Raw genomic sequence first — 25,661 nt, forward strand, 5'->3', positions numbered from 1 at the left:
GCAAACAACCTACAAATGCAGCAGTGGCTCCAGCATAATTGATCATGTAAAAGTGTTAATTATTTAAAACAGTTATTGGAATCTCAACACAGAGTAAAGCTTTTGTTAATAAAGTTACAGTTAGTAAAAGGACCCGGGAAGAAAGTTATTTAGCAGCAGAACGCATTACCCAGAAAAGGAAAACTCACAGTTGGTGAGAACCTAATAATGCTAGCGTGTAAGATTATAGTGGGTAAAATTCTAGGACAGGATGCAGTACAAGAAATTGAAAAGGTTTCATTCTCAAGCAGTACAATAAGTCAATGTAGTGTTGAAATGTCACATGATGCTGAAGAGGTTTTGTGTAATAAACTGAAAAACAACAGCTTCTCTATTCAGCACACACAAAATGGTGGTGGAACACAGCAGGCCAGAAGAAGCACTGTCAACGTTTCGGGCCGAGACCCTTCGTATTGCTTCTCCTTATAGATGCTGCCTGGCCTGCTGTGTTCCACCAGCATTTTGTGTGTGTTGTTTGAATTTCCAGCACCTGCAGATCTCCTCGTGTTTGCTTCTCTATTGAGGTTGTTGTGTCAACAGATTTCACCAATAAATGTCATGTTGTAGCTACTATAAAATTTGTAATTGACAGTGAAATTCAAGAAAACATTTTCTGTTGCAAAGAGCTGCCCAAAACAAGCAAAGGCCAAGATATATTTAAAGTTTTGTCTTCATATCTGAACAAAAGGTCTGGCTGGTGGAAATGTGTTAGTATCTGTACCGATGGTGCTCCACGGATGACTCCATGAAAGGTTTTGTTTCTCTTGTGAAAAAAGAATATCCTGATGTTGTCACAACACACTGCTTTCTTCACAGAGAGGTGCTGATGTGAAAAATTCTTAGAGATGAAGTGAAAAAAGCTCTGGATGACGCTTCAAATATGGTTAACGTTATTAAACAAAAACCAGTACACTCGAGAATGTTTAAAAAACAGTGAGAAAATCTGGAGAAAGAGCACATCAATCTCCTGCTACATACAGAAATCTGGTGGCTTAGCAGAGGAAGAGTTCTCAAAAGGGTATTTGAGCTGAAAGGTGATTAGCAGGAGTAATTTCAAGAAAATAGTCGGCCAGATTTTGCTGAGTGCTTTGAAGATGAAGAATGACTGCAGAAACTAGCCTACTTAGCAGACACTTTTCATCATATGAACCAGTTGAACAAGTCTCTCTGCAAGGCAATGGAAAAAATGTTTTGACCTCAAGTGACAAGATTCTTGGATTTAAAAGGAAACTGAATCTTTGGAAAAATCATGTTGCAAAAGGAAATCTTGAAATGTTTCCATGACTGCTTGGGCTTAAGAGCGAGGAAGGATATCAGAAAGTCTTGAGTCTTATTGAAAACCAACTGGAAGAACTTCAGGAAAAAAAATTTAAAGTATTTTTTAACACAAGTGTATGATTGGGTGAGGGACCCTTTCTCTGAATCTACCTTTTTTTTTCAAGAAAGGTTGGCTACAAATTCATTCTCTACTCAAAAGAGCATTGACAATTACTTTTGGATTATTATATCTACGACTTACTGATCACGCAATTGTACTGTCAGCTGTAGACATAATAATTTTTATGCAGGTGTTCCCTGAGACCTGAAAATTATTTCAAGGGTTCCACCAGGGCAAAATGGTTGAGAAAGGTTGACCTAGATTGTTGGGCTTGAACCCCAAAACCTTCTGCCCCACAGCTAAGTGTACTACCCACTAGAAAATTTCTGTGAAATGGTACCAAGTAAACTATTTGAGAAGAATTCTCTTACGTACTGATTTTCATTTTGTAACTGCTGAGTGGAAATGTAGAAAGGCAGCTTCTCATTAGATTTCAAGATTCAGATTTATTTATCAAATGTACATGCTCTTGTTTCACAGATGTCTGTGAAGAGTAAGAATTCTTTCAGGTTGTATACATTCTCTGATATTAAATTAAACCATTTGACCCTACTGTACAGTAAAATACGTAATATGTGTTAACGACACACTTGAGAGCAGCTTGCAGGTATCGCCACATATTCAGGTGCCACCACAGCATGCCCACAATTATACTCTAGGTAAATTGATCATTTAAGCTGCATGGCCCTATATATTCAGCTATTGTTGGTGAAAGTAAACTGAAGATTCAGATGCTCACTTTTGTCAACCTAATTCTAATTTTATGATAAATGTAATTTCCATGTGATGAACATTGGCATTTGCAGTTGCTAGGAAACCAAACATGATACGCATTTACTTATCTTACAAGGAGTTGAACACTGCTCCTTCTAAAGGCTCGCATGAAGATTATACCTTACTACATCACATACAATGTGCAGGGAAGTACTCTAATTTGATCAACATAGAAAAAAGGTTACTATTTTAAGGTTAATCTTCAAAGAGTAGGACAGTGCTGACACTGACAAAGAAGTAGTTTATATAGGTACTGACAAGGTGAACTTGTGCAGAATTTTAACAGTGTATCAGAGGATGTGCTGTGTATATTATGAGAATATTGAAGCACATCACACATTTAGAGATTCTGCAGATGCTGGAAATCCAGAACAACAGACACAAAATACTGGAGGAATTCAGCAGGTCAGGCAACATCTATGGAGGAATAAAGAGTCCACATTTCGGGCAAGACCCATCATACAGTGAATAAAGACATGGAATGAAAGCTTGGTGACAAGGGCCGGTCCTTCACTTTCCCACATCAGAAGGTCTACACAACCCTCTCCTGTAATGCAATCATGTTGTTCAACACTGACATGGAATCAAACACAGAACCTTTTCGATCCCTTGGCCAAATTTCACATAGTCACCAAGGAACTTTTCTAAAACTGTTTGATACTTGCATGCTAAATTTAGCTCTTAGTATTAGCACCTCGAGTAGAATGCACTCCACACAGTCCATTCAGCCTACTATGCCTGAGTCAGCTCTTTGAAAGTGCTCTCCCATTAGATCCCACTCTTTCCCCACTATCCTGTAAGTTTACCTTTTCTGAAGATTTACCCGTAGATTCCGGACTATAGAGCGCACCTGATTAAAAGCCGCTGGCTCTAATTTTAGAAATAAAATCAATTTTTTAATTGTAAAGGCCGCATCGGATTTTAGGCCGCACCGGATTTTCGGCCGCAGGTGTCCCACGTTGTAATATGAGATATTTACACAGAAAGATATTACACGTGAGGATTTTTTTAACTTTTAATTAAATCCATATGGTAACAAAAACAAATACATATTGCAAATGCTTTTTTTCGAACCGTGCCCGTACGCGGCTACTTTTAAATATACGTTGCGTATACTTCTTTACTGAACAACATTCCAATATCTCCTAACGACTGGTAAAAAAATATATATATTGCAGCCTACCAGGAAAAGTTATTGATCACCTTTAACTTAAAAGCAGCGTTCGCTCGGATCCAAAGCCGCTCGCGTAATGCACTCCCCCCCTCCTTTCCGTTTATCGCAAACGGCATTTAAAAGCAGCGTTCGCTCAGATCCAAAGCCGCTCGCGTAATGCGCTCCCCCCCTCCTTCCCGTTTATCGCAAACCGGCATTTTCCCACAAGACACCGCGAAACCGGGTGTGACGTCATAGCATCCCGCGATGTAGTACAGAAAACAAATATACCGTAGTTAAAACTCTTCTAACTTTAACTAGAAAATGAATTACTAAGCGAAAATATTATAAACTAAGTAGGCAGCACAATGCTTCGAGTGTTTTCCATGTTGATGAGGGTGAGTACAAATGACTGATTTACAATAATTTAATTGTGAAAGTGCGCTTGATTTATCGTACAATTTCATTGGACCTCTGTGAACTACTCATCAATTTTATTGGTCTACTGTTACGAGGCAAAATGTTTACGAGGCGGCATGAAAAAAAATCATGCATTAGCCGCTTCGGATTATAGGCCGCAAAGTTCAAAGCTGTTCAAAATGTGGGAAAAAAGTAGCGGCTTAAAATCCGGAATCTACGGTATTTAGTTCCCTTTCAAAGTCTGCAACTGAACCTGGCTGAAGCAACTTTTCAGTGTTTTCTAGATCACAAAATCTACTGGGAGGAGAAAAGAATATTTGTTTAACCAATTACAATCAATGTCCACTTTATTAGGTACTTCCTATAGCTAAAGAAGTGGCCACTAAGTGTACTTTGTATTTGTGGTCTTTTGCTGCTGTAGCCCATCCACTTCAAGGCTTGACATGTTGTGTTCAGAGTTACTCTTCTTCACATCATTGTTGTAACACATGGTTATTTGAGTTACTGTGGCCTTCCTGTCAGCCCATTCTCCTCTGACCTCTCTCATTAACAAGGCATTTTTGCCCACAGAACTTCTGCACATATGAAGTTTTTTTGTTTTTCGCACCATTCTCTATAAACTCCACAGACTGTTGTGCATGAAAATTCCAAGAGATCAGCAGTTTTTGAGATACTCAAACCACTCTGTCTGACACCAACATCGTTCTATAGTTAAAGTCACTTAAAATCACATTTCTTCCCCATTCTGAAAGAAACAACTGAACCTCTTGACCATGTCTGCATGCTTTTATGCATTGAGTTGCTGCCACGTGATTGGCTGATCAGATATTTGCATTAATGAGCAGGTATAACTAATAAAGTGGCCACTGAGTGCATTTTCCCTTCGGACAGCAAGCACTTGCCAGCCTAATCTTTCCAATATTTTCTTGTTTTGAACATATCTGAAAATTCTTTCCTCAACCTTTTAACTTAATTGCAAATCGGTATTTTGTGAAGGTGCCATTTCATGCATCAGCAGTATTAAACTGTGAGATTCCCCCCACCCCCACCTGCTGTTTTAAAAATAACATTCTATTTTCCCAACACTTAATGAACTTTTCCCAGTGCAGAAGGCAGGACTAAAATTAAAGTTGAGTTGTTATCTTTGAACTAAGCAATTTGGACTTGGGCTAACACCAGTCTATCATTACTTGCTGTGTTTATGGTGATATCGGTTACTGTATCTAATGTCTTTAGACCAATTTAAAGGTCACTCACTTGTTGCTTGGTTTTGAGTCCAACAAAACAAAGTTGCTCAATCATGAAGTTCACTTTGTTGGGAATGGAGAGGCCACAGAGAAAGTTTTTTAAAAAATAAACTACAGTTCATGCATTTTTAAGCCCAGATTCCTCCCCACGACCGTTGTTGATTCTGAAGAGTGTAGGGATAGCATCTCCAGACGCATCATCACTGACGGCTGAGCTTTAGCACAATCGCTCTAGAGCACCAGTGATCACCAATTCTGACTGCTGTCTATAAGGAGTTTGTACCTTCTCCCCAAAAAGATGTATGTTTAGGGTTAGTGAGTTATGGGAATGTTATGTTGGCACTGGAACCATGGCAGCATCTACAGGCTGTCCAGCACAATGCAAAAAGAGATGACGCAGATGACATATTTCACCGTATATTTTGATGTAAATATGACAAATGAAGCAAATGAGTCAGTGAGGTAAATCCAACGTCAACAGGCCTAGATTGGTGCTTCCAACCACACTGGTGCACTACTTACAGAGCACCCAGAGAAAGCAACCCCTTCATCTGTCCTAGAACAGCTTGGGTTTGGGCATCCAATGAAGGCTAGGAATAAAAAAGCAGTTGGAACATAATAAAAAAAACGTAAGCTGGTTCGGTTGTGTCCTTGTAAGAGATGGAGATTTCCTTCCTTGCTCTGGGCACATACATGACTTGATTCCAATAGCTTTGTTTAATATTAACATCGTAAGTCACTGAACAGCATTAGCAATGTAAAATCCTTGAAATAGGTGCATTGAGGCCAAATGCAATACTACTATCATGACCTCTGCTAAACATGGACCCGTTCTACGAACTGTGAAGTGTCTAGTACTAGTAGTGATGAAAAGTTAATTGGAAAATACCTCAGTGCATAAATAACAGCCTGAAAGGCACAAAACGTAGCCTTTGAGTCAGAATTGTCTACAATAAAGCAGATTAGCAAAGGTATTTCCAAAAGGTGGCACTTACCTTCCCAAGGCCAAATTAATTTTGATGTCCACTTGTCTCATCTCTTCCTGTGTCACCTCCTCCGCTTGGCGAAGCTCGTCCGCCACCTTCTCCGACTTCAGCAAACTCTGCTCGGCCTCTTTTAAAGTACAGGGATTAAGGAAAGGCAGTCTCTGGACAGAGGCATAATGCTGTTACAGGACATGAACATTGGTAGGAGTAGGCTATGGGGCTCCTTGTGTAACACACAAATGCTGAAGCTCAGCCAGTCAGGCAGCATTGATGGAGGAAAATGAACAATCAACATTTTAGGCCAAGACCCTTTATCAGCCCTGGAAAGGAAAGGAAGAAGAAAAAAGTTTGGGGGAGGACACAAGTGGGCAGGTGATAGGTGAGTCCAGGTGGAAGGGGAAAAAGTAGGAGGATAGACAAAAAGGAATTATGTGTGAAGCTAAAAGATGAAGAGGCAAAGGGTTGATCTCACTTGTTACCTGCCTGCTTGTGCTCCTTCCCCTCCCCTTTTATTCTGGGATTCTACCCCCGCCCCCTTTATTTCAATCCTTATGAAGGGTCTCAGCCCGATACATTGACTGTTCATTTCCCTCCACAGATGCTGCCTGACTGGCTGAGTTCCTCCAGTGTCTTGTGGCATTGCTCAAGATTTCTGGCATCTGCAGTTTCTCCTGCATCTCCAGTTTGCTAGCTCCTTGACTTTGTTGCCTTAAATCCACTGCAGCGCCTGCCCTACTGATTACTCTCAAAGTCAAAACCATACCTTTAGCAAATCCATCTCTGGAAAACACTGGGCTTGAACTTCAAAGCTTCTATGTAACTTCCAAAAGGACTCAACAGGACTTACCATTTCTATTGTACATTCAACATGGCAAGATGTTCCAAGATATATCACTGCAGTGGCTTCAGACAAGTAAATACTGAGAACAGACATAAGAGTCTGGAAAGGCTAGAATCTAGAGAGGAAAAAAAGGAACAGCTGGGGGACTCAATGCATCAAACAACCTCTGTGGAAGGAAATGGATAGCTGATGTTTCAAGTCTAGATGAAGATCCTTGATTCAGAATGTTAATTGTCCATTTCCTTTCATAGATGCTACCTGATCCACTGAGTTCCTCTATTAGTTTACTTTCTTTTTTAAACATATGCTGAGAATAGACACTCAGACAGAGAGCAAGGCTTTGTAGAGGATCTTAAGGAAGTGAGACAGAGAGAGGGGAATGATTAATGGAAAGAAATCTCAAGCATGGACTCAGCAGTCAAAAGCACGACTGTCAGTGTTAAGGAATTAATTCTGGAAATACTTAATTGAAGGATTACATACTATCTGGAATATTGTGGGCTGGAAGAGATTGCAAAGGTGAGAGTTTATCACACAAGGAGTAATTAACTGGAAATTAATGTAAGGGAATGGCAGAGTCATCCTTGTTGAACAGATATGATGCAATGAGGATATCAGGAAGCATAAGTTTAGATGACTGTATAATTACAGGGGATAGAATGATGAAGGCCGAACAAGGGTCTGGATACTTCAGTGTTAATAACTGAAGCTATATCAATGTAGAAACTGCTCAGCAAACAAGACTGTGTATCTGAAGAAAGACAAAGTTCCTACTGGTGACTTGAAACAATAATTTTGAGTTTTTTTCTCCACAACTGCTGCCTGACTTACTGAGTATTTCCAACATTCTTTACACAAAATCAATTATTCACACTTTGGACTTACAGTACTGGTCAGGGATGTAATATCAGTGGGATAGTAGTGGCAGTTACTGTAACACTTTACAGCACCAGCAAATTGGGTTCAACTCCTGCCTCTGTCTGTGAGGACCTTGTACATTCTCTTCATGACCATGTGGGTTTCTGCTGGGTCCTCCCACATTCCAAAGATGTATGAGTTAGGATTAGGGTTAGTAAGTCATAGGCGTGCTATGTTGGCTCTGAAAGCATGGCAACACTTGCAGGCTGTCCCCAGCACAGTCAGACTCTGTTAGTTGTCAATGCAAACAACAGTTTTCACTCTATGTTTCAATGTGCATGTGACAAATAAAGTCAGTCTTTATCATTTTTATCTTTAAATGCTAGCATACATCCTGCATATTTTAATGAACTCCAATTAAAGATGTGAATTTTTATTTCACTCACTTAGGAAAAATGAAATGGACATTTACCAATAAGAAGCAAACCTTCAAGCCTAATTATGTCTTTTTTTTTGTCCAGTGAACTGGGAGAGATGGCAAAAGGAGCGGTAGAACATTTCCATGGAACTGCCCAACAGTACCAGCTAAACATAATGCAGGGAAATAGAATAAAAATGCCAGTGAAGGCACAGCTCAAATACTGTGTATTGTTTCAATCACGTTCTAAGTAAAACGTGACTGCACTGGAGAATGTGTAGTGGGCATTTACAAGTAACATTGCTAGCACTGGGAAAAATTTAGCCACATGGAGAGATTGTATGGTCTGGGGTTGCTTTTTTTGCAACTGAGGAGGCACTGGAGAAGTTTAATTGAGGTGTAAAAAATGAAGCATGAAAACATAAAAAGGAAAGGACCATAGCAGTTGTGTCTAAAGCCAAGGAGAAGAGACTTAAGGTAATTGGAATTAGCTTACTATTGTCCACATGGACCAAGATGTAGTGAAAAGGTTTTATTTGTGTCCCATCCTGACACTTCATTCTGTACATAAGTTTTAGTGAGTTCAGGAGCATGACAGTTGAAGGGTAATAACTGTTTCTGAACCTGGTGGTGTAGGACTTAAGGCTTCTGCAGCTCCTTCCCGATTGCAGTAGCAAGGACAGAGCACGACCTGGGTGGTGGGGGTCCTTGATGATGAATACTGCTTTCCTGTGGCAGCACTCCTTGTAGATATGCTCAATGGTGGTGAGGCCTTTTCCTGTGATGGACTGGGCTGTATCCACTACTTTTTGTAGGCTTTTCCATTCTTGGACATTGGTGTGGTAAAAACCGTCATCACACATTAATGAAGAGCGGTGACCTGTGGGGATCCAACTCCAGTGCTGGAAGGTGGGGTTAGGCTGGGTAGCTCTTTCATAACTGGCATAAAAACGATGGGCAATATGGATTCCTCATGGCATAGCTATGATTCTAAGCAACTTCTAACACAGATCCCGAGAGTAGCATTAGATTTAAGATCTTGCCAGAGCACCCTGGGTGCATTAACCTGTGATGTTCAATCACCTGAGTGAAAGGATATTACTCAAGCCGCAGCTGGGCTTTACCCAGCATGAGGAACATGGTGATCAAACAGTGGAGGATCTCCCTTCTCTCCTCCTCAGATGCCGGAAGCTGAGAGTTGGCATACATGATGTCTTTGGCCTTTACGCAGTGCTGCTTAGCTTGCAGAGCCTGACCTGTGAGAGCAGTACCATACGTCAAATAAATTATTTGCAACTTTCAATTAGCCCTATTCACCATACAGCCTGATTGACCTCAAACATTTTAAAGTGATCAAACCTTCATTTCCCCCCCTCCACCATCTCTTCTCTGCACCCATTTAACTATCTCCCACTCAGTTTCAAGTTTGGCTGCAGTAGAGATTTTAGTATTTCTCAGGCAGTGAGGCCATTGAAACATCATCCAATTTTAAACACCAAGAGCCTATTCTGAGGCATGAGGGAAAAACAGTAGGTCAGGTTGCGGAGAAACAACAAACAGCATGATGCCTATTTATTATTACGTATATATTAACTATCGAATATTGATAGGCCTAGATAGAGTGGACATGGAGAGGATGTTTCCTATAGTGGTCGGGAGTCTAGAACCAAAGGGCACAGCCTCAGCATAGAAGGACGTCCCTTTAGAATGGGGATGAGTAGGAATTTCTTTGACCAGAGAGTGGTGAAGAGAACATGACCTGGATGGAATTCATTACCACAGACAGCTGTGGAGGCTAAGTCACTGGCTACATTTGAAGCGGAGATTGATAAGTTCTTGATTAATAAGAGCATCAAAGATTACAGGAAGAAGGCAGGAGAATGGGGTTGAGAGGGATAATAAATCAGCCATGATGGAATGGCAAGACAAACTCAATGGGCCGAATGGCCTAATTCTGCTCCCATGTCTTATGTTCTTATTTCATGAAGCCAACAGACTGAGTTGGTTAACTCAACATCATTGGTGAGTTCCACCAGCAGTTCACTAATTCTTAAAGCACCTGACCAACACATTGTAACCATAGCTGATTTAATATGAGTACAATACACTATCCTGCACTGGGTGATCCACCTCAGAGGGAGAAATGGGCATAAAATGGAAAAGGGTAAACCATTTACACCCATTCATCCCTCTATTTGCCACACTGGAATACTTGAAGGTGTGGATGCAAAGGGTTAACTTATCCATTCTCTGTGATCGCGACCCGAAACTTTGACTGTTTATTCCTCTCCACAGATGCTGCCTAACCTACTGAGTTCCTCCAGCATTTTGCATGTGCAAGTCTAATGCTGGTCTCACCAGTTGAGGAGATAAACAAAATATCACAAGGAACTATTTCCTTTATATAAATGCAGTGAGCTGCTACGATGATTTTATCTATAAACACTTGATTGTAACATTATCTTAAAGGGTAATAAACTGTAGGGTCTTCAAGGTGAGTGGGATTAATTGGATGATTTTACTTAAAGAGCAAGCAAAGTGCTTTTGGGCTGAATGTCTTCACCTCGCAATGCATCATTCTACATGGAAGCCGTCAGGCTAGGCTGGATGAAGGGTGATGTGTCAGCAGCAGCTGGACTGCCCATTCACCAGGAGGCGGGTAAAAGCTCTTAACACTCTCCTCCAGATATTCTCGCTGTCACACTTTATATTTAGAGAGCAGATCAGTTAGTGTCGGGAATTGGATGCAATAATTTACTGCAGGACAGGAGTAGGTGGATGAAGCAAGATATAAAGGTATCAGATTCATTAATGGAGTATACTTTTTTGTAACGGTAACATTTTAACTGCTATATTATGTATCATTGCACAGCAGCATTCAGTTATCTGAGATTTTACCCGCAGCCAATATTCAAACTTTGACTGTTTTAGAGTAACACACACAAAATGATGAAGGATCTCAGCCTGAGAACGTTGGTTGTTTATTCCTCTCCATAAATGCTCCCTGACATGCTGAGTTCCTCTAGCATTTTGTGTGTGTTACTCTAGATTTCCAGCATTTGCAGAATCTTTTGTATTCTTGACGATTCTACCTCAGGACAGTAATACGATGAGTTTTTTTTCCGAATGCACCCAATTCAGAAGCAAACACAAGAAGAAAACTCAGCAAAATTCATTCCCTTTGCTTACTTAGAGACAAAATGTGACACATTACAGGACATGTGGGTGGAAGGAGGCTGTTCAAGGGAATGTGCAAAGTCACCACATCACTGTTTCCAACATTATCCAAGTACATTTCTGGTAAATTAGCAATAAGCTGATTAAAAGTTAATTTGTCACTGTATGTGCTGGATCATAACTACATTTGCTGTGTGTGACTATATGTACTGTGTTTTACCCCTTGGCCCCAGAGAAAGGTATACAGCTAAATGAAACATGTGACCATACACCACAAGACAGATGAGCAAATTAGGCCATTTGGCCCATCAAGTCTGATCCACTATGGCTGAATGGCAATAAGTTTGAACCTAAACTTGATAACATGAGGAATGGAAATCAAAAGAGGTTTGCATTTATATAGCACCTTCCACAACCTCCTGGACTCCTCAGAGTTATTTAATTGGCTGCAAGGCATTTGGGGCATTCTGGAGTGTACCATAAACAGCATATGTAATGACAATATTGGTAGAACATCCCCATATATCTTACTGCAGTGTTACCACAAAATCTGAAACAAGGGTACACATTCAGAAAGTGCTAAGAGCTCAATCTGAGGTAACTTTTAAGCAACATCTTAAAGGAGGAGAGAAAGAGAGATGGATATGGAAGGTGGGCACAGGTGACATTCCATAAATTAGTTCAAGGCAGCAATGATAGAGAAATTACAGTGGACAGGATGCAGAGATGGAGAAGTTGAAGGAGAGGAAGGGGAATAAGAATATGAAGGATTCAAACACAATGGAGAAAACTCTGAAGTTATGTTATTGCTGGAACTTCACCAGTATATTCAGGAAGCATGGTGGTGATGGGTGGACAGGAATTATTGTTAATTAGGACAAGGGGTAGGAGAGATTTGGATTAGGTTCCAGAGATTAGGATGAGACTAGTCAGGAGATGCTGGAACAAGCAGTTCCAGAGACAAAAAGCTTTGAATGGTATTTTAGAGGGAGATGATGCAGAGATGGAGGTGGATGATACATTAAAGAAAAAGTTATTGAGGAAGAAGAGGATAGAAGTTTCCAACACATACAAACAAGCTGGATGAACTCAGCAGGTCGGGCAGCATCCATTGAAATGAGCAGTCAATGTTTTGGGCCGAAACCCTTCGTCAGGACTGAAGAAGAAGGGGGCAGGGGCCCTATAAAGAAGGTGGGGGGAGGGTGGAAAACCAATCAGAGGAAAGATCAAGGGGTGGGGGAGGGGAAGCAGGGAGGGGATAGGCAGGAGAGGTGAAGAAGGAATCTAAGGGGAAAGCACTGTGGGTAGTAGAAGAAGGCAGAATCATGAGAGAGGTGATAGGCAGCTAGAAGAGGAGACAGAGTGAAAGTAGGATGGGGGAAGGGAGAGGGAGGGAATTACCGGAAGTTGGAGAATTCGATGTTCATACCAAGGGGCTGGAGACTACCCAGACGGTATATGAGGTGTTGCTCCTCCAACCTGAGTTTGGCCTCATCATGGCAGTAGATTTGACCACAGCATCTGCAGTATACTTTGTGTTTACTAATAGAAGTTTCCACTTGCCTTTAAGCTCCAGGTAGCCTTCTGCTAGGCTGATATGGGCCTGTGCCATCCGCCAATGGAAGTCCCCAAAACTGATCCTTGCCAGAGCCACACATCGCATCAATTCTTGCACTGCAAGCACCTCCTATAGCAAAAGAAAGCTATGTGCTCAGGACATCAAAATTACACAAGAAGAGTAGTTAGTGGTGCTCCCTCGTGGCCCCAGGGACAGGAGTTCAATGCTGAACCTGTGAGGATTTTGCTTGCTCTCCCCATGACTGTGTGAGCTTCCTCAGTGTGCTCTGGTTTCCGCCCACGTTCCAAAGGCACGCAGGTTGGAAGGTTACTCAACCTACCCTTAATTGTAGGTCAGTGAGAAGAAGAATTAAAGGGAAGGTGGTGAACATATGCAAAGAATTTAGCTGAGGAGCAACAGGGAAATAAGGAGGGGTAAACTGGACCAATGGGATTGCTTTGTTAAGAGCTCCCATGGACTCAGTAGCCTCCTGTATTTTAATAAATAAGCAAACTCTCTGGGGCATCCAACCGAAGCAACTCTAGAATGCACAGGGATTAATGGGCAGATCTGCTCTTGCAGAATGACACATTCCCATTCAACATCAGGATGGTGCAACCCAGTGAAACAGAGCAAATCTGCCTGGCTGAACCGATGTTCCCATTGTAGTCACCTGGTGGTGGGCAGAAACTCTGGCTGCAGTGCAGCAAGGAATGTCTCCTGGACTGAGGCCTAACAAAGAAGAAAAAGCACACTAGAACATAAAATCAAATATCATACAAAATTAATCACAGTCCACACAATCTGTGACAATATATCCAGGTCCCCTCTGCCTCAGTAGAATAACCTCTCTCTCTCTCCCCCCCATCTCATTTATCCAGTTTGTGTATATACATATATACACAACAGGTATAGTCAATATGTATATATACATATATATATACACACACACACACACACACACACATATACATATATACATATACACCATTTCTGCTCCTTCCTGTCCTCCATAGCCCTAGGTCTCACCCTTTGTATCATTTAACCTCTTCTCCTACACTACTCCACCCTTTTGTTTTCCTGCCCTTTACTCCTTTTCACTCATTTTATCTCCAATTTTCTCAATTCTGATGGAAGCCCATTGATCTGATAAGTTAATTGTTTCTCTCCACAGATGCTGTCTGGCCTGCTGAATATTTTTCACCTCATATCTGCAGCACATTTTTTTTCCTTGGTTTATATCTTGGTCTCCCTCACTGGAGAATCCACTTGCAGTTCTACCTGATCAACATCCTATAGATTTCATCAGGTAGCTCACTGAAGTCTCCAACGTCTTTATTCATTGTTGATGCACCATGTGTCCTCTCAGCTTGCAGAATCATAACAAAATGTATGGCACAGGATAAAGCCATTATAGCTCATTATGTCTGTGTTAGTTGAAGTAAAAATTATCCAGCCTAAATCCCTCCTTTTGAGCACTATGTCTGTTTGCCTGTAGGCTTCAAACACTTTCCAGAACTGATTAAATGTAATGTGAGTTTCTGATTCTCCAAATTCTCTTACCAATTTTTTTTAGCATATCAAAATAAACTTTAATCATAATTAAAAAATATTTAAAGAATAAACCATGCAATGCCTTTTCATTCTACATTCATAGTCAATGTTTTAAGTAGTGTTTCATTACATTCCTTTTAAATCAACAAGACTATTGTGGCTCATTGAGGTGATTCAGGGGCTTCCTTAAACCAAGCCCCTCCCTGTCCAGTAGTGAAAGAACCCTACACTGGGGTTGTTCCCCACTGAGCCCTCGTGATGGCTGCACCAAGCTTCAGTGCATCCGTTAACATGTCCTCCTGCAGCCTGGAACGCGCTAGTTGGCAGCATTCCTCTTACCAATTGCTTTAAATCTAGCCCACTGGACTCTTCCTAAGAGAAATAGGTCTTTCCTATTTTTTCCTATGTCTAGCCCCTTCAAAATTTTACAGAGCTTAGTTAGAATTCCCCTTAACCTTGAGCTCTATAGAAAACAACTGCAGCCTACTCCAACTGCTATCAGTTCTGGTGAACTTGCCTTGTAAATCACTTTCACACCTTCTCAAGTGCCTCCTTACCCTATTTATAACGTGGAAGTGGTATACATTGAAAGATACATCCTACCTCCCCATTGGCAGTGTGCATCCGTGCCCTCTGTTCAGCCTGTGCCAGCTTTTCCTCTGGCAAGATCATGATGGCCACTTCCTTCAAGGCATTTCTCTGCTTCCGCCTGACCTGGGCACTTCCACTCAGGGTGCTGGGTGTCTCAGGGCCTCCCGAGCTTGTTCCGGTGTCACTGTATCTGGATGACAGGAAGAGACTCTGACTGTGACTGTCCTTCATTGATACAGCACAACACATTGTTTTAAAATTGCAACGTCCCTCTATACTTACTTTTTGCCTCAGTTATCTAGACCATAAGACAGAGCAGATTTAGGCCATTCAGCCCATCAAATCTATTCTGCCAATACATCATGGCTGATATATTATCCCTCTCAACCCCATTCTTCAAGCTTGTCTCTAAACCTTTTATGCCCTTACTAATCAAGAACCCATGAACTTCTGCTTTAAATATACCCAATGACCTGACCTGCACAGCCGTCTATGGCAATGAATTCCACAGATTCACCGCTCCCTGGCTAAACAAATTCCTCCTCGTCTCTTTTCTAAAGAGATATTCCTCTATTTCAGGGTTTCTCAACTAAGGTTCCGAGACTGGTCACTAGGGATTCTGTGAGAGATCATGATAAAAAAAAACATTGTTTACGAACTTCACTCAACACATGATGCTAGCGCTTGTAGTGATGGGCTATGACTGAGCAGCTGCATTAGCAATCTCAGCCCAGTATGGCAGTGCACAGTTGGACTGCGTTTATTTGGTTGAGTCCATTCTCAGTTTTTGACGCAAGATAGGGAGGCCATTGATAATAGCTGAGCGCTGTATTGCTGGAGGGGAGGACAGTAGGCTGTTAAACTTGAAGTGCGTTTTCCAAACATTGAAGGGACTCACACAACTTTGGCTGTGAAGTCAGCCTCTCCCTTCCTGAATTACCTCCCTCAACTTCCCCTTATGAGAGCGAACAAACTACCAGTGTAGTAGAAAATTGGAGGGAAATTTTCATTCTAAAGACGGTCCAGTGTGGTAATTTCTGAAGAGGAGGTGTGAGATGGAAGAGGAGGATTCTAGGCCTAAGGACAATTCTGATAAGGTTAATCATGAAGCATTACAATCTTCTGAGTCATTTCACTGCACTAGTGCAACAACAAACACAAAGAATCCGTCTTTATAATCAAAGCTACTTATCAATGTGTTTTACATGGTGGACAACAGTTGTCCTATTCCACCGTGCCTAGTCTGTGGCAAAGAACCTACAAATGCAGCAGTGGCTCCTGTAAAATTGAAAAGATTCTGAACTACAAATCACAGCCATATGACACGTAATAGTGCTGATTATTTTAAATGACTATTGGAATCGCAAACCAAACAGAATAAATATTTTGAAAATAAAGTCACAGTCAGTAAAAGGACCCCGGAAGCGAGTTATTTAGTAGCTTTAAGACCAGTTCATTTGAGAATGTTTAAAAAACTGGAGAAAGAGCACACCAATTTCCAGTTCCATTCAGAAATCTGGTGGCTTAGCAGAGGAAGAGTTATCAACAGGTTGTTTGAGCTGAAAGGTGAATTGCAGGAGTACTTTCAAGATTTTGCTGAGTGCTTTGAAGATGAATAATGGTTGCAGAAACTAGCCTACTTAGCAGACACTTTTCATCATATGAACCAGTTGAACAAGTCTCTGCAAGGCAATGGAGAAAATGTTTTGACTTCACGTGACAAGATTCTTGGATTTAAAAGGAAACTGAATCTTTGAAAAAAAATTATGTTGCAAAAGGAAATCTTGAAATGTTTCCACTGCTGTTTGGCTTGAGAGTGAGGAAGGATATCATAACGTCTCGAGTCTTATTGAAAACCACCTTGAGGAACTGCAGAAAAAAAATTTAGAGTATTTTTCGCCCCTTTCAACACAAGTGTATGACTGGGTGAGGGACCCTTTCACTGAATCTTCTGCTCAGCCTGAAAACTTGACTTTGAGAGAAGAGGAAGAACCTTGTGAGCTGCACTCTGATCATGCATTCAAGATGAGATTTACTGACCTGCCCCTGGACAAGTTCTGGATTTCTCTAATTCATAGGAAAACAATGAACATATTGCTGTAGTTTTCAACTTCTTCATGTGTGAGCAAGCTTTTTCATGTATAACAAACATCAAGAGCAAAGATAGAAATCGTCTCATTTCAGTTGAAGGTGAAATCAGTCTGTACTTATCTCAAGTTCAACCCAGAATCGAGAAACATATTATGTTTGCCTTATAAATGTTTAAAATTTATGAAATGTAAAGAGATTAATCCAAGAAAGGCAAGCTAAGCTTAACTATCTGATATTTTTTCAAGAAAGGTTGGCTAAAAATTAATTCTCTACTCAAAAGAGCATTGACAATTTTTTGGATCATTATATCTACAAATTACAGATCATGATAATGTACCATGAGCTGTAGATATAATAATTTTTATTCAGGGGCTCTCAGAGATCTGAAAATTATTTCAAGGGTTCTTCCAGGGCAAAAAGGTTGAGAAAGGCTGCTCTAAAATGAGGTTGTGCCCTCCAGTCTTAGACTCCCCCACCATAGGAAACATCCTCTCCACATCCACTCCATCTAGGCCTTTCAATAATCGACAGGTTTTAGTGAGATCCCTCTTCATTCTTCTAAACTCCAGTAAGTAGAGGCCCAGAGCCATCAAACACTCCTCGTACATTAACCATTTCAATCCTGGAAACATTCTCATGAACCTCCACAGGCCACCGTCCACTGCCAACACATCTTTCCTTTGGTACTAGGCCCCAAACTGCTCACAATACTCCAAGCGTGGTCTGTCCAGTGCCTTATGAAGCCTCCGCATTACATCCTTGTTTCTATATTAAAAGAGTGCTAACATTGCATTTGCTTGTACTTTGGTTTCACACAAAAATATCTTTTTTTCTCAACCACAGGGAATCCACAGAGAAGCTATAAATGAAATAGTGGGAACACTGGAAATACTTAGCAGGTCAAGCAGCCACCACGGAAAGTGGAATGGTGTCAATGAACTTTCATTGGAAACTCCACAACAGGGCACAAAGGTCTCAATCTGAACCATTAACTCTTTCTCTTTCCACAGATGTCAACTGGCATATGAGCAATTCTTTCAATTTCTATCTTCTTTACTTCAGATTTCTAGCATTTCCTTTGTTTTTAAAAACACTTTGTTTTGAAACGGTCAACAGTTGTATTGTGGGAAATGCGGCAGCTAGTTCCACACAGCAAGCTAGCATCAATAGTGATGGGAAAAACACAGTGAACACTCCCCCTTCAATAACAACATGGGGTCTTTTACTTTCAACTGAGAGTACAGACAAGGCCACCACTGTCTCATCCTAAAGGTGAGCCAGTGTAGCACTCCTCAGTGTACCAGGAGCATCAGCCAAGCTGTTGGGCAAACACATTGCAAAGAGATGCGAGCTCCTTATTTATTGAAGTTATTTTTGTAATTCATTGCAACTTTATATCTTGTACCATAATGCTGCCACGAAACAACAAACCTCATGTCATATGTCAGCGATAATAAATCTGAATCTGAGCTCAGATCATTTATTTCTGACTACATATTCAAAAGATGAATGTTGTCCAGGGAAATGGGAGTCCCTGGTCTTTATGATACACTGCACTGCATTGTCCAGACAATGAGAAAACCATCAGATCCTTCAGCAATTCCACTCAAAAAGCACTATCAATGGCCATTATCCACTAATTCATACATTTACCAAACTCTTCAAGTGACTTATGGTTGCCTGTAAGGAGACAAATTTCAAGGTTGTATAATGTATGCATACTTTGATAATAAATGTACTTTGAACTTTAAGGCAATATCTATAAAATTATATAAATACATATATTTTAAAAAATCACACTAAGTGGAGATAATCAAAGATAAGAGCCTGTGGTTACATCAGAGTGTATGACAGTAGGTTGTTGGTTTGCTATATTTACATTTGATAAAAATGAAATATATGCAGGACACATGGTATTACAGGGAAGATTCTAGCAAGGATAAAGCAGTGGCTGATTGGCAGGAGGCAAAGAGTAGAATTAAAGGAGCCTTTTCTGGTTGTCTGCCGGTGACTAGTGGTGTTCCAAAGGGGTCTGTGTTGGGACCGATTCTTTTTACGTTATATGTCAATGATTTGGATGATGGAATTGATGGCTTTGTTGTAAAGTTTGCAGACAATATAAAGAAAGGTGGAAGGGCAGGTAGTTTTGAGGAAGTAGAGAGGCTACAGAAGAATTTAAGACAGATTAGGAAAATGGGAAAGTGGAATACAGTGTCAGGAAATGTACGGTCATGCACTTTGGTAGAGGAAATGAAAGGGTTGACTATTTTCTAAATGGAGAGAAAATACAAAAAAACTGAGGCATAAAGGGGATTGGAAGTCCTGGTTCAGGATTCCCCACAGGTTAATTTGCGGGTTGAGTCTGTGGTGAGGAAGGCAAATGTGATGTTAGCATTCATTTCAAAAGGACTGGAATATAAAAGCAAGGATGTAATGCTGAGATTTTATAAAGCACTGGTGAGGCATCACTTGAAGTACTGTGTGCAGGTTTGGGTCTTTTATCTTAGAAAAGATGTGCTGAAACTGGAGAGGGTTCAAAGGAGGTTCACAAAAATGATTCCAGGATTGAATTGTCATATGAAGAACATTTGAGGGCTCTGGGCCTGTATTCCCCGGAATTCAGAAGAAGGAGTGGTGACCTCATTGAAACCTATTGAATGGTGAAAGCCCTTGACAGAGTGGATGTGGAGAGGATGTTTCCTATGATGGGAGAGTCTAAGACCAGAGGACACAGAATAGAGGAGCGTCCTTTTAGGGCAGAGATGAGGAGGAATTTCTTTAGCCAGAGAGTGGTGAATCTGTGGAGTTCTTTGCCACAGGCTGCTGTGGAGGCCAAGTCTTTATGTATATTTAAGGCAGAGATTGATAGATTCTTGATTGGTCAAGGCATGAAGGGATATGGGATGAAGGCAAGAGATTGGGGCTGAGAGGAAAATTTGATCAGCTATGATGAAATGGCAGAGCAGACTCCATGTGCCAAATGGCCTAATTCTGCTCCTATGTCTTATGGTCATATATTTTCACAACATAGTTTAAAAAAAAAGTGTCCATTCACTAGCTTCCGTAGTATCCAGGTCATCTTCAAGGAGCAATGCCTCAAAAAGGCAGCTTCCATCATAAAGGACCCCCATCACCCAGGACATAGCTGTTCTCATTGCTACTGTCAGGAAGGAGGTACAGGAGCCTGAAGGTACACACCTTTCAGGATCAGCTTCTTCCCCTCTGCCATACGATTTATGAATGGATATTGAACCCATGAACACTATCTCACTACTTTATATTTTATTTCTATTTTTGCACGACATAATTAATTTAGCTATTATATATATATTTACTGTAATTCAGCTTTTCTCTGTTATTCATTTAATATCATTTAAAAAAAAATTGGATAGGTATATGGACAGGAAAGGAATGGAGGGTTATGGGCTGAGTACACGTCAGTGGGACTAGGTGAGAGTAAGCGTTTGGCACGGACTAGAAGGGCCGAGATGGCCTGTTACCATGCTGTAATTGTTATATTGTTATTCTGTACTGTATTGCTGCAAAGACAAGAAGTTTCACGACATATATTGGTAATATTAAACTTGATTCTGATGTTCTTAAGAGTTTGTTTCTCCTTTGAAATCTTTTATCTAGTTAGCTCAGGACTCAAGAAGTTGGTCATAAGTACAGCAGAGTGGTAGTAGGCAATTAATCCATGGAATTCACCATGTCAAATGCATTGTCTCCAGTGTTGTTCTTCAGCTGACATGTTAAAATTGAGTACTGTCTGCTCTCTCAGTGATGTAAAGTATCCCACAGCCACTATTACAGGGCTATCCAGGTCAGACCATACAGCACAAAACTGGCCCTTCAGCCCATCATGCCCGTGCCCACTATCTATATTAATCCCAATCCTTTGTCCAAGATACTGAAAAGAGACAATATGATCATGTTGAACTAACCATGCAAAACATTTCAAATCATAACTCCAAAATGAAAAATGACATCCTATAGTGTTAGGGGAATGCAGTTTTTGTATCCGAAACAGTTTTGCTAAATAGGTATTCTGCAATATACCAAAGCATCGAAAGTATGATCAATACGGTGTAAATTAACTCCAGCTTAAAATATGCAGTCACAATGATTTTTAAAAATAACTCAATGATCCAGACTCACTGTGTTTCTGCTCCTGGCGAACTTATTCTAGATGTAACTTCACTGTTCAAATCCTCCTCTGGGCTGCTCATAATGGAATTTTTTTTTTAAATCACCCTCTCTTTAACTTAATTAAAAGTGCGTGTGCTATTTAATGCACATTTTTGGGGCCATAATCTTGTTGAACGGAGGGATTACCACTTTACAAGAAATTAAACACTGCAGCAACTACTCCACATACGCTTCACTTGCGCATAGCAACGCTCTAGGCCTTGATTGCCAAGCAACGTACATCCACTGTCAATCAAGACCTGAGCTAACAAATAACAACACAGGGAGGGCGGGACAGCAATGCAGAACCAACCAATCATTGCAAGAATTCAAAACAGTAATAAGGGAATAATTACGTTTCGTAACTTAAATAACATCGATATAAATCGTACAGAACTATCAACTGCTTCCTTTTGAATGAGCTCTCGAAATATTTTATTGAAATGAATCCAAATCTCATTTAATTTATCACAACCATGAAAGTTGATAGGCAATTCAACTACAGAAAGTATCACATTAAGTAATTTCCTCACCTGTATAGGATTCAGTTTAAAAAAAGAGGATGCTATTGTTCATAGTGCAGATCTACATGTAAGGATTATATAAAAGAGAAAAAAGACACTTAATGTTCGAGTTTATTGTTGTCATAGGCTTATGTACACAAGGTATAAACACTATGAAAATTAGCTTTGAAGCCTGGTTGAGGTAGTGCATTGTCAGAGAATCAATGGTGAGGCAGCACCTCACAGTTGGTGAGACAAATCTGAGGGAATGCTGTACTCAGAGGGAAAGTATTAAGAGTACACCATGACTTCAAAGGGACTGGGCTGAGGGAGTACAATGTTGGCAGAGGAATGGCCCTTAAAGAGCCTTTGCTAAGGAAAATCTCCAAACCTCAGAATCAGGTTTATTATCTCTGACCTGCCAGCTTGCAGTCCCCCTCCTCCCTCCACCTTCTTATTCTGGCTTCTTCCACCTTCCTGCCCAGTCCTGATGAAGTGCCTTGGCCTGAAACATTGATTGTTCATTCCTCTCCATACATGTTGCCTGACCTGCTGAGTTCCTCCAGCATTTTGTCTGCGTTGCTCTGTATTTCCAGCATCTGATGAATCTCTTGTGTTTATTATCATGAATATTTGTCACAAAATTGTTGTTTTGCTGGAGTACAGTGCAAGACATAAAAATTACTACAAGTTACTATAAATTACAATAAATAGATAACATATAAATAGAGCAAAAATTGAATAGTGAGGTAAGGTTCATGGGTTTACGGCCTGTTAGAAATGTGATGGTGAAGGGGAAGGAGCGCTGCTGGTGGGACAATTGCACTATCAGAGGTGCTGTGTTAGGAACTACCACATTGCCCAAGTTAGTATCTTTCATATAAACTGTAAACTGAGATCCAATCTGCCCTCTTTGAAGGCCACGAAATATCCTGTGGCATTATTCACAGAAGAGCTGGAGAGTTCTGCCCAGTAGCCTGGCTGATATTTACCCTAAATCATCATAAGATTTAATTGGTTGCTCTGGGACTCCCCAAGGTCATGATTGGTGCTTTATCATTGCAAGTCTTTCAGCAGAACCTGTCAGTTAAATCATAGTTTGCAAGGAATACCTGAGTATACATAGCTAACATATAATGCATTTGGGAATCAAACCAAAAGCTTAAAGAGCTAGTAATAAGATACCCAATACTTGATACAGGGTAAATTGTCATTTGGCATATAGCTATTCATTCAGACTCAATGAATTCTTAACGTCCTCATGAACAGAAATAAGCCACTTGGCCCATTGAGACTGTGCTGGCTCCTGGTTGAAATGTCCACCAGTTCCATTCACAATTCCCAATTTTTGGAAAGATTTAGAAGATTACGGCGCCAAGGATTAGCAAATATGACTAGTCTGGATTGGGCTGAAGGGCCTATTCCTATCCTGTCTGTTCACTCTATGAAAAGAGCTGGGAACAGAAATCATTAAGTTACCTTGAGAACTGCAGACACAGGCCAGGGACACCCGCAGCCCAGAGTTCAAGAGTATGTGTGAAGGATTCGGACAGAGGCATTGGAAGTGTAAATGTGAATCGGCACTGGCCTGGAGTTGATTCATGGGTTACCAGAGGCACTAAGTCAGATCCTGGAAATTCCTAGGTGCACATATGTTGTCTACAAATGGGTAGATACTGCTTTTTATGTTCTCCACTGAGGGCGACATTGCCACACAGATGAAAGCGAGGATCCTAACTGCAAATGATTTGGAATAAACTCCATCATGAATTTAACTTAAACACATAGAGGGCCTCTCTCTTTCACCCTCCTCTTCCTCTATGACATGTTCACACACACACTAACACACACCTCACACAGTCTCTCTCATACACATACAATCTCTCCCTGTCTCACAGACACAATCCTTCTCCGTCTCTCTCACTCAGTCAAATGTAAGACACACAACCACTGATACAGACACAAAGTTTCTCTCTCTCTCTCTCACACACACACACACACACACACACACACACACACACACACACACACACACACACACACACACACACACACACACACACACACACACACAAAATCTCTTTCTCCCCCTCTCTCACAAACATACACTTTCATGCTGAATGCACAAGGGCAGCAAACTTTCTTTAAGTTCTGAGGCAAATTACAGGCCCTGCGGGACAGGCTGGGAGGTCAGTGGAACTGGAGTCACTGCACAGTGGGTGGAGGGAGTGTTCCGTTTAACTATTCCAATGATCACTCCCCTCCACTCCTTCACCACCTCTCCTTTCCCTCATCAGAATAGGGTGCAAGGAATCTACAAGTAGCCACCTATTTCCATTGATGGGATCAATAGGGATGGGTGAGGCACGGTGGCCCGAGTGGCCTGTTTCTATGTTGTACATCTCTGTAGCATAGGGATGGATTCCCACCGGTCAGTGAGAGCACGGAGCCCGAGTGGCCTGTTTCTGTGCTGTATGTCTCTATAGTATAATGTGCTTAGAAGGAGGTACAGAGGAGAAGTCAGGGGTAAGATTTTTACGCAGAGAGTGGTGAGTGCTTGGAATGGGCTGCCTGCGACGGTGGTGGAGGCAGATACAATAGAGTCTTTTAAGAGATTCCTGGTTAGGTACATGGAGCTTAGTAAAATAGAGGGCTATGTAATCTATGTAATACATGGCTATGTACTCTAGGTAATTCCTGAAGTAAGTACATGTTCAGCACAGCATTGTGGGCTGAAGGGCCTGTATTGTGCTGTAGGTTTTCTATTCTATTTCCCGATTCCACATCGACACGTTGGTCCATGGCGTCCCTCATATTTGTCTGGGCGGCCTCCAACCTGATGGTATGAACATTGATATTTCTAACTTACGGTGACCAGTCCACTCTGTTTCCCCTCACACCCCTTATCCTCCATTCTCACACCTTCTATTCTCCTCCCCCACCCTCATAGCCTGCTCACCAGCTCCCTCTAGTTCCTCACCTCCTTCCCTTTATTCCCTTTATTCCATGGTCCACTGCCCTCTCCTAGCAGATTCCTTCTTCTTCTTCTTCTTCTTCTTCTTCTTCTTCTTCTTCTTCTTCTTCTTCTTCTTCTTCTTCTTCTTCACCTTTTTCTCTTCCACCTCTCTGATCCCAGCTTCTCACATCATTTCCCCATCCCCACCCACACACCTTCCCTCTCAAGTGGTCTTACCTATCAATGCCAGTTTGTTCTCCTTTCTCTCCGCTCACTTTATTAATCTGGCCTCTTCCCCCTTTCCTTTCCAGTCCCGATGAAGGCTCTCGGTCTGAAACATCAACTCTTTATACCCCTCCACTGATGCTGCCTGACCTGCTGAGTTCCTCCACATACTGAGCTGCTTAACACTTCCAGCATCTACAGAATCTCTTATGCTTCAGTTCAAACGAGTTTATATTTATATATTTTTTATTTATTTATTTATTTATTTATTGAGGTATAGCATGGAATAGGTCCTTCAGTCCCTTTGAGCCACACCACCCAACAATCTCCTGATTTAATCCTAGCCTAATCATGGGACAATTTACAATGGCCAATTACCCTACCAACTGGTACGTCTTTGGAATGTGGCAAAAAACCGGAGCACCCGGAGGAAACCCACGCGGTCATGGAGAGAACGTACAAACTCCTTACAGACCGCAGCAGGAATTGAACCCGTGTTGCTGGTACCGTACAGCGCTGTGCTAACCAGTATGCTACTGAACCTCGTGAGGAAGGATTAGAATCAAAAGATCAGAGTGGGCAAGGCAAAGATATTTTGCAGGATTGTATAGATAACGAGATAACATGGTGAGAGATTTGAAAATAAGAATGAGAATTTTTAAATCAGAGCAGAACATGGCTTAATCCAGTCATGATTGTGGCAA

General features: G+C 41.1%; 1 protein-coding gene across 1 annotated transcript in view; it reads right to left on the bottom strand.

The window, feature by feature from the left end:
- ttc23 (tetratricopeptide repeat domain 23) overlaps positions 1–21,485 on the bottom strand; it is a 63,404-nt gene extending 41,919 nt beyond the window's left edge. The window contains exons 1-5 of the mRNA XM_073025570.1: positions 21,244–21,485; positions 15,007–15,184; positions 12,855–12,978; positions 9,214–9,370; positions 6,007–6,132 (exon numbers count right to left, since the gene is read on the bottom strand). Of these exons, the coding sequence (XP_072881671.1) occupies positions 6,007–6,132; positions 9,214–9,370; positions 12,855–12,978; positions 15,007–15,184; positions 21,244–21,314 (656 nt within the window). The 5' untranslated portion in view covers positions 21,315–21,485. The remainder of the gene's footprint in view (positions 1–6,006; positions 6,133–9,213; positions 9,371–12,854; positions 12,979–15,006; positions 15,185–21,243) is intronic.
- Between the last annotated feature and the right edge of the window lie 4,176 nt (positions 21,486–25,661).

The sequence above is a fragment of the Hemitrygon akajei genome, chromosome 21 (assembly GCF_048418815.1).
Source record: "Hemitrygon akajei chromosome 21, sHemAka1.3, whole genome shotgun sequence".
Classification (NCBI taxonomy): Eukaryota; Metazoa; Chordata; class Chondrichthyes; order Myliobatiformes; family Dasyatidae; genus Hemitrygon; species Hemitrygon akajei.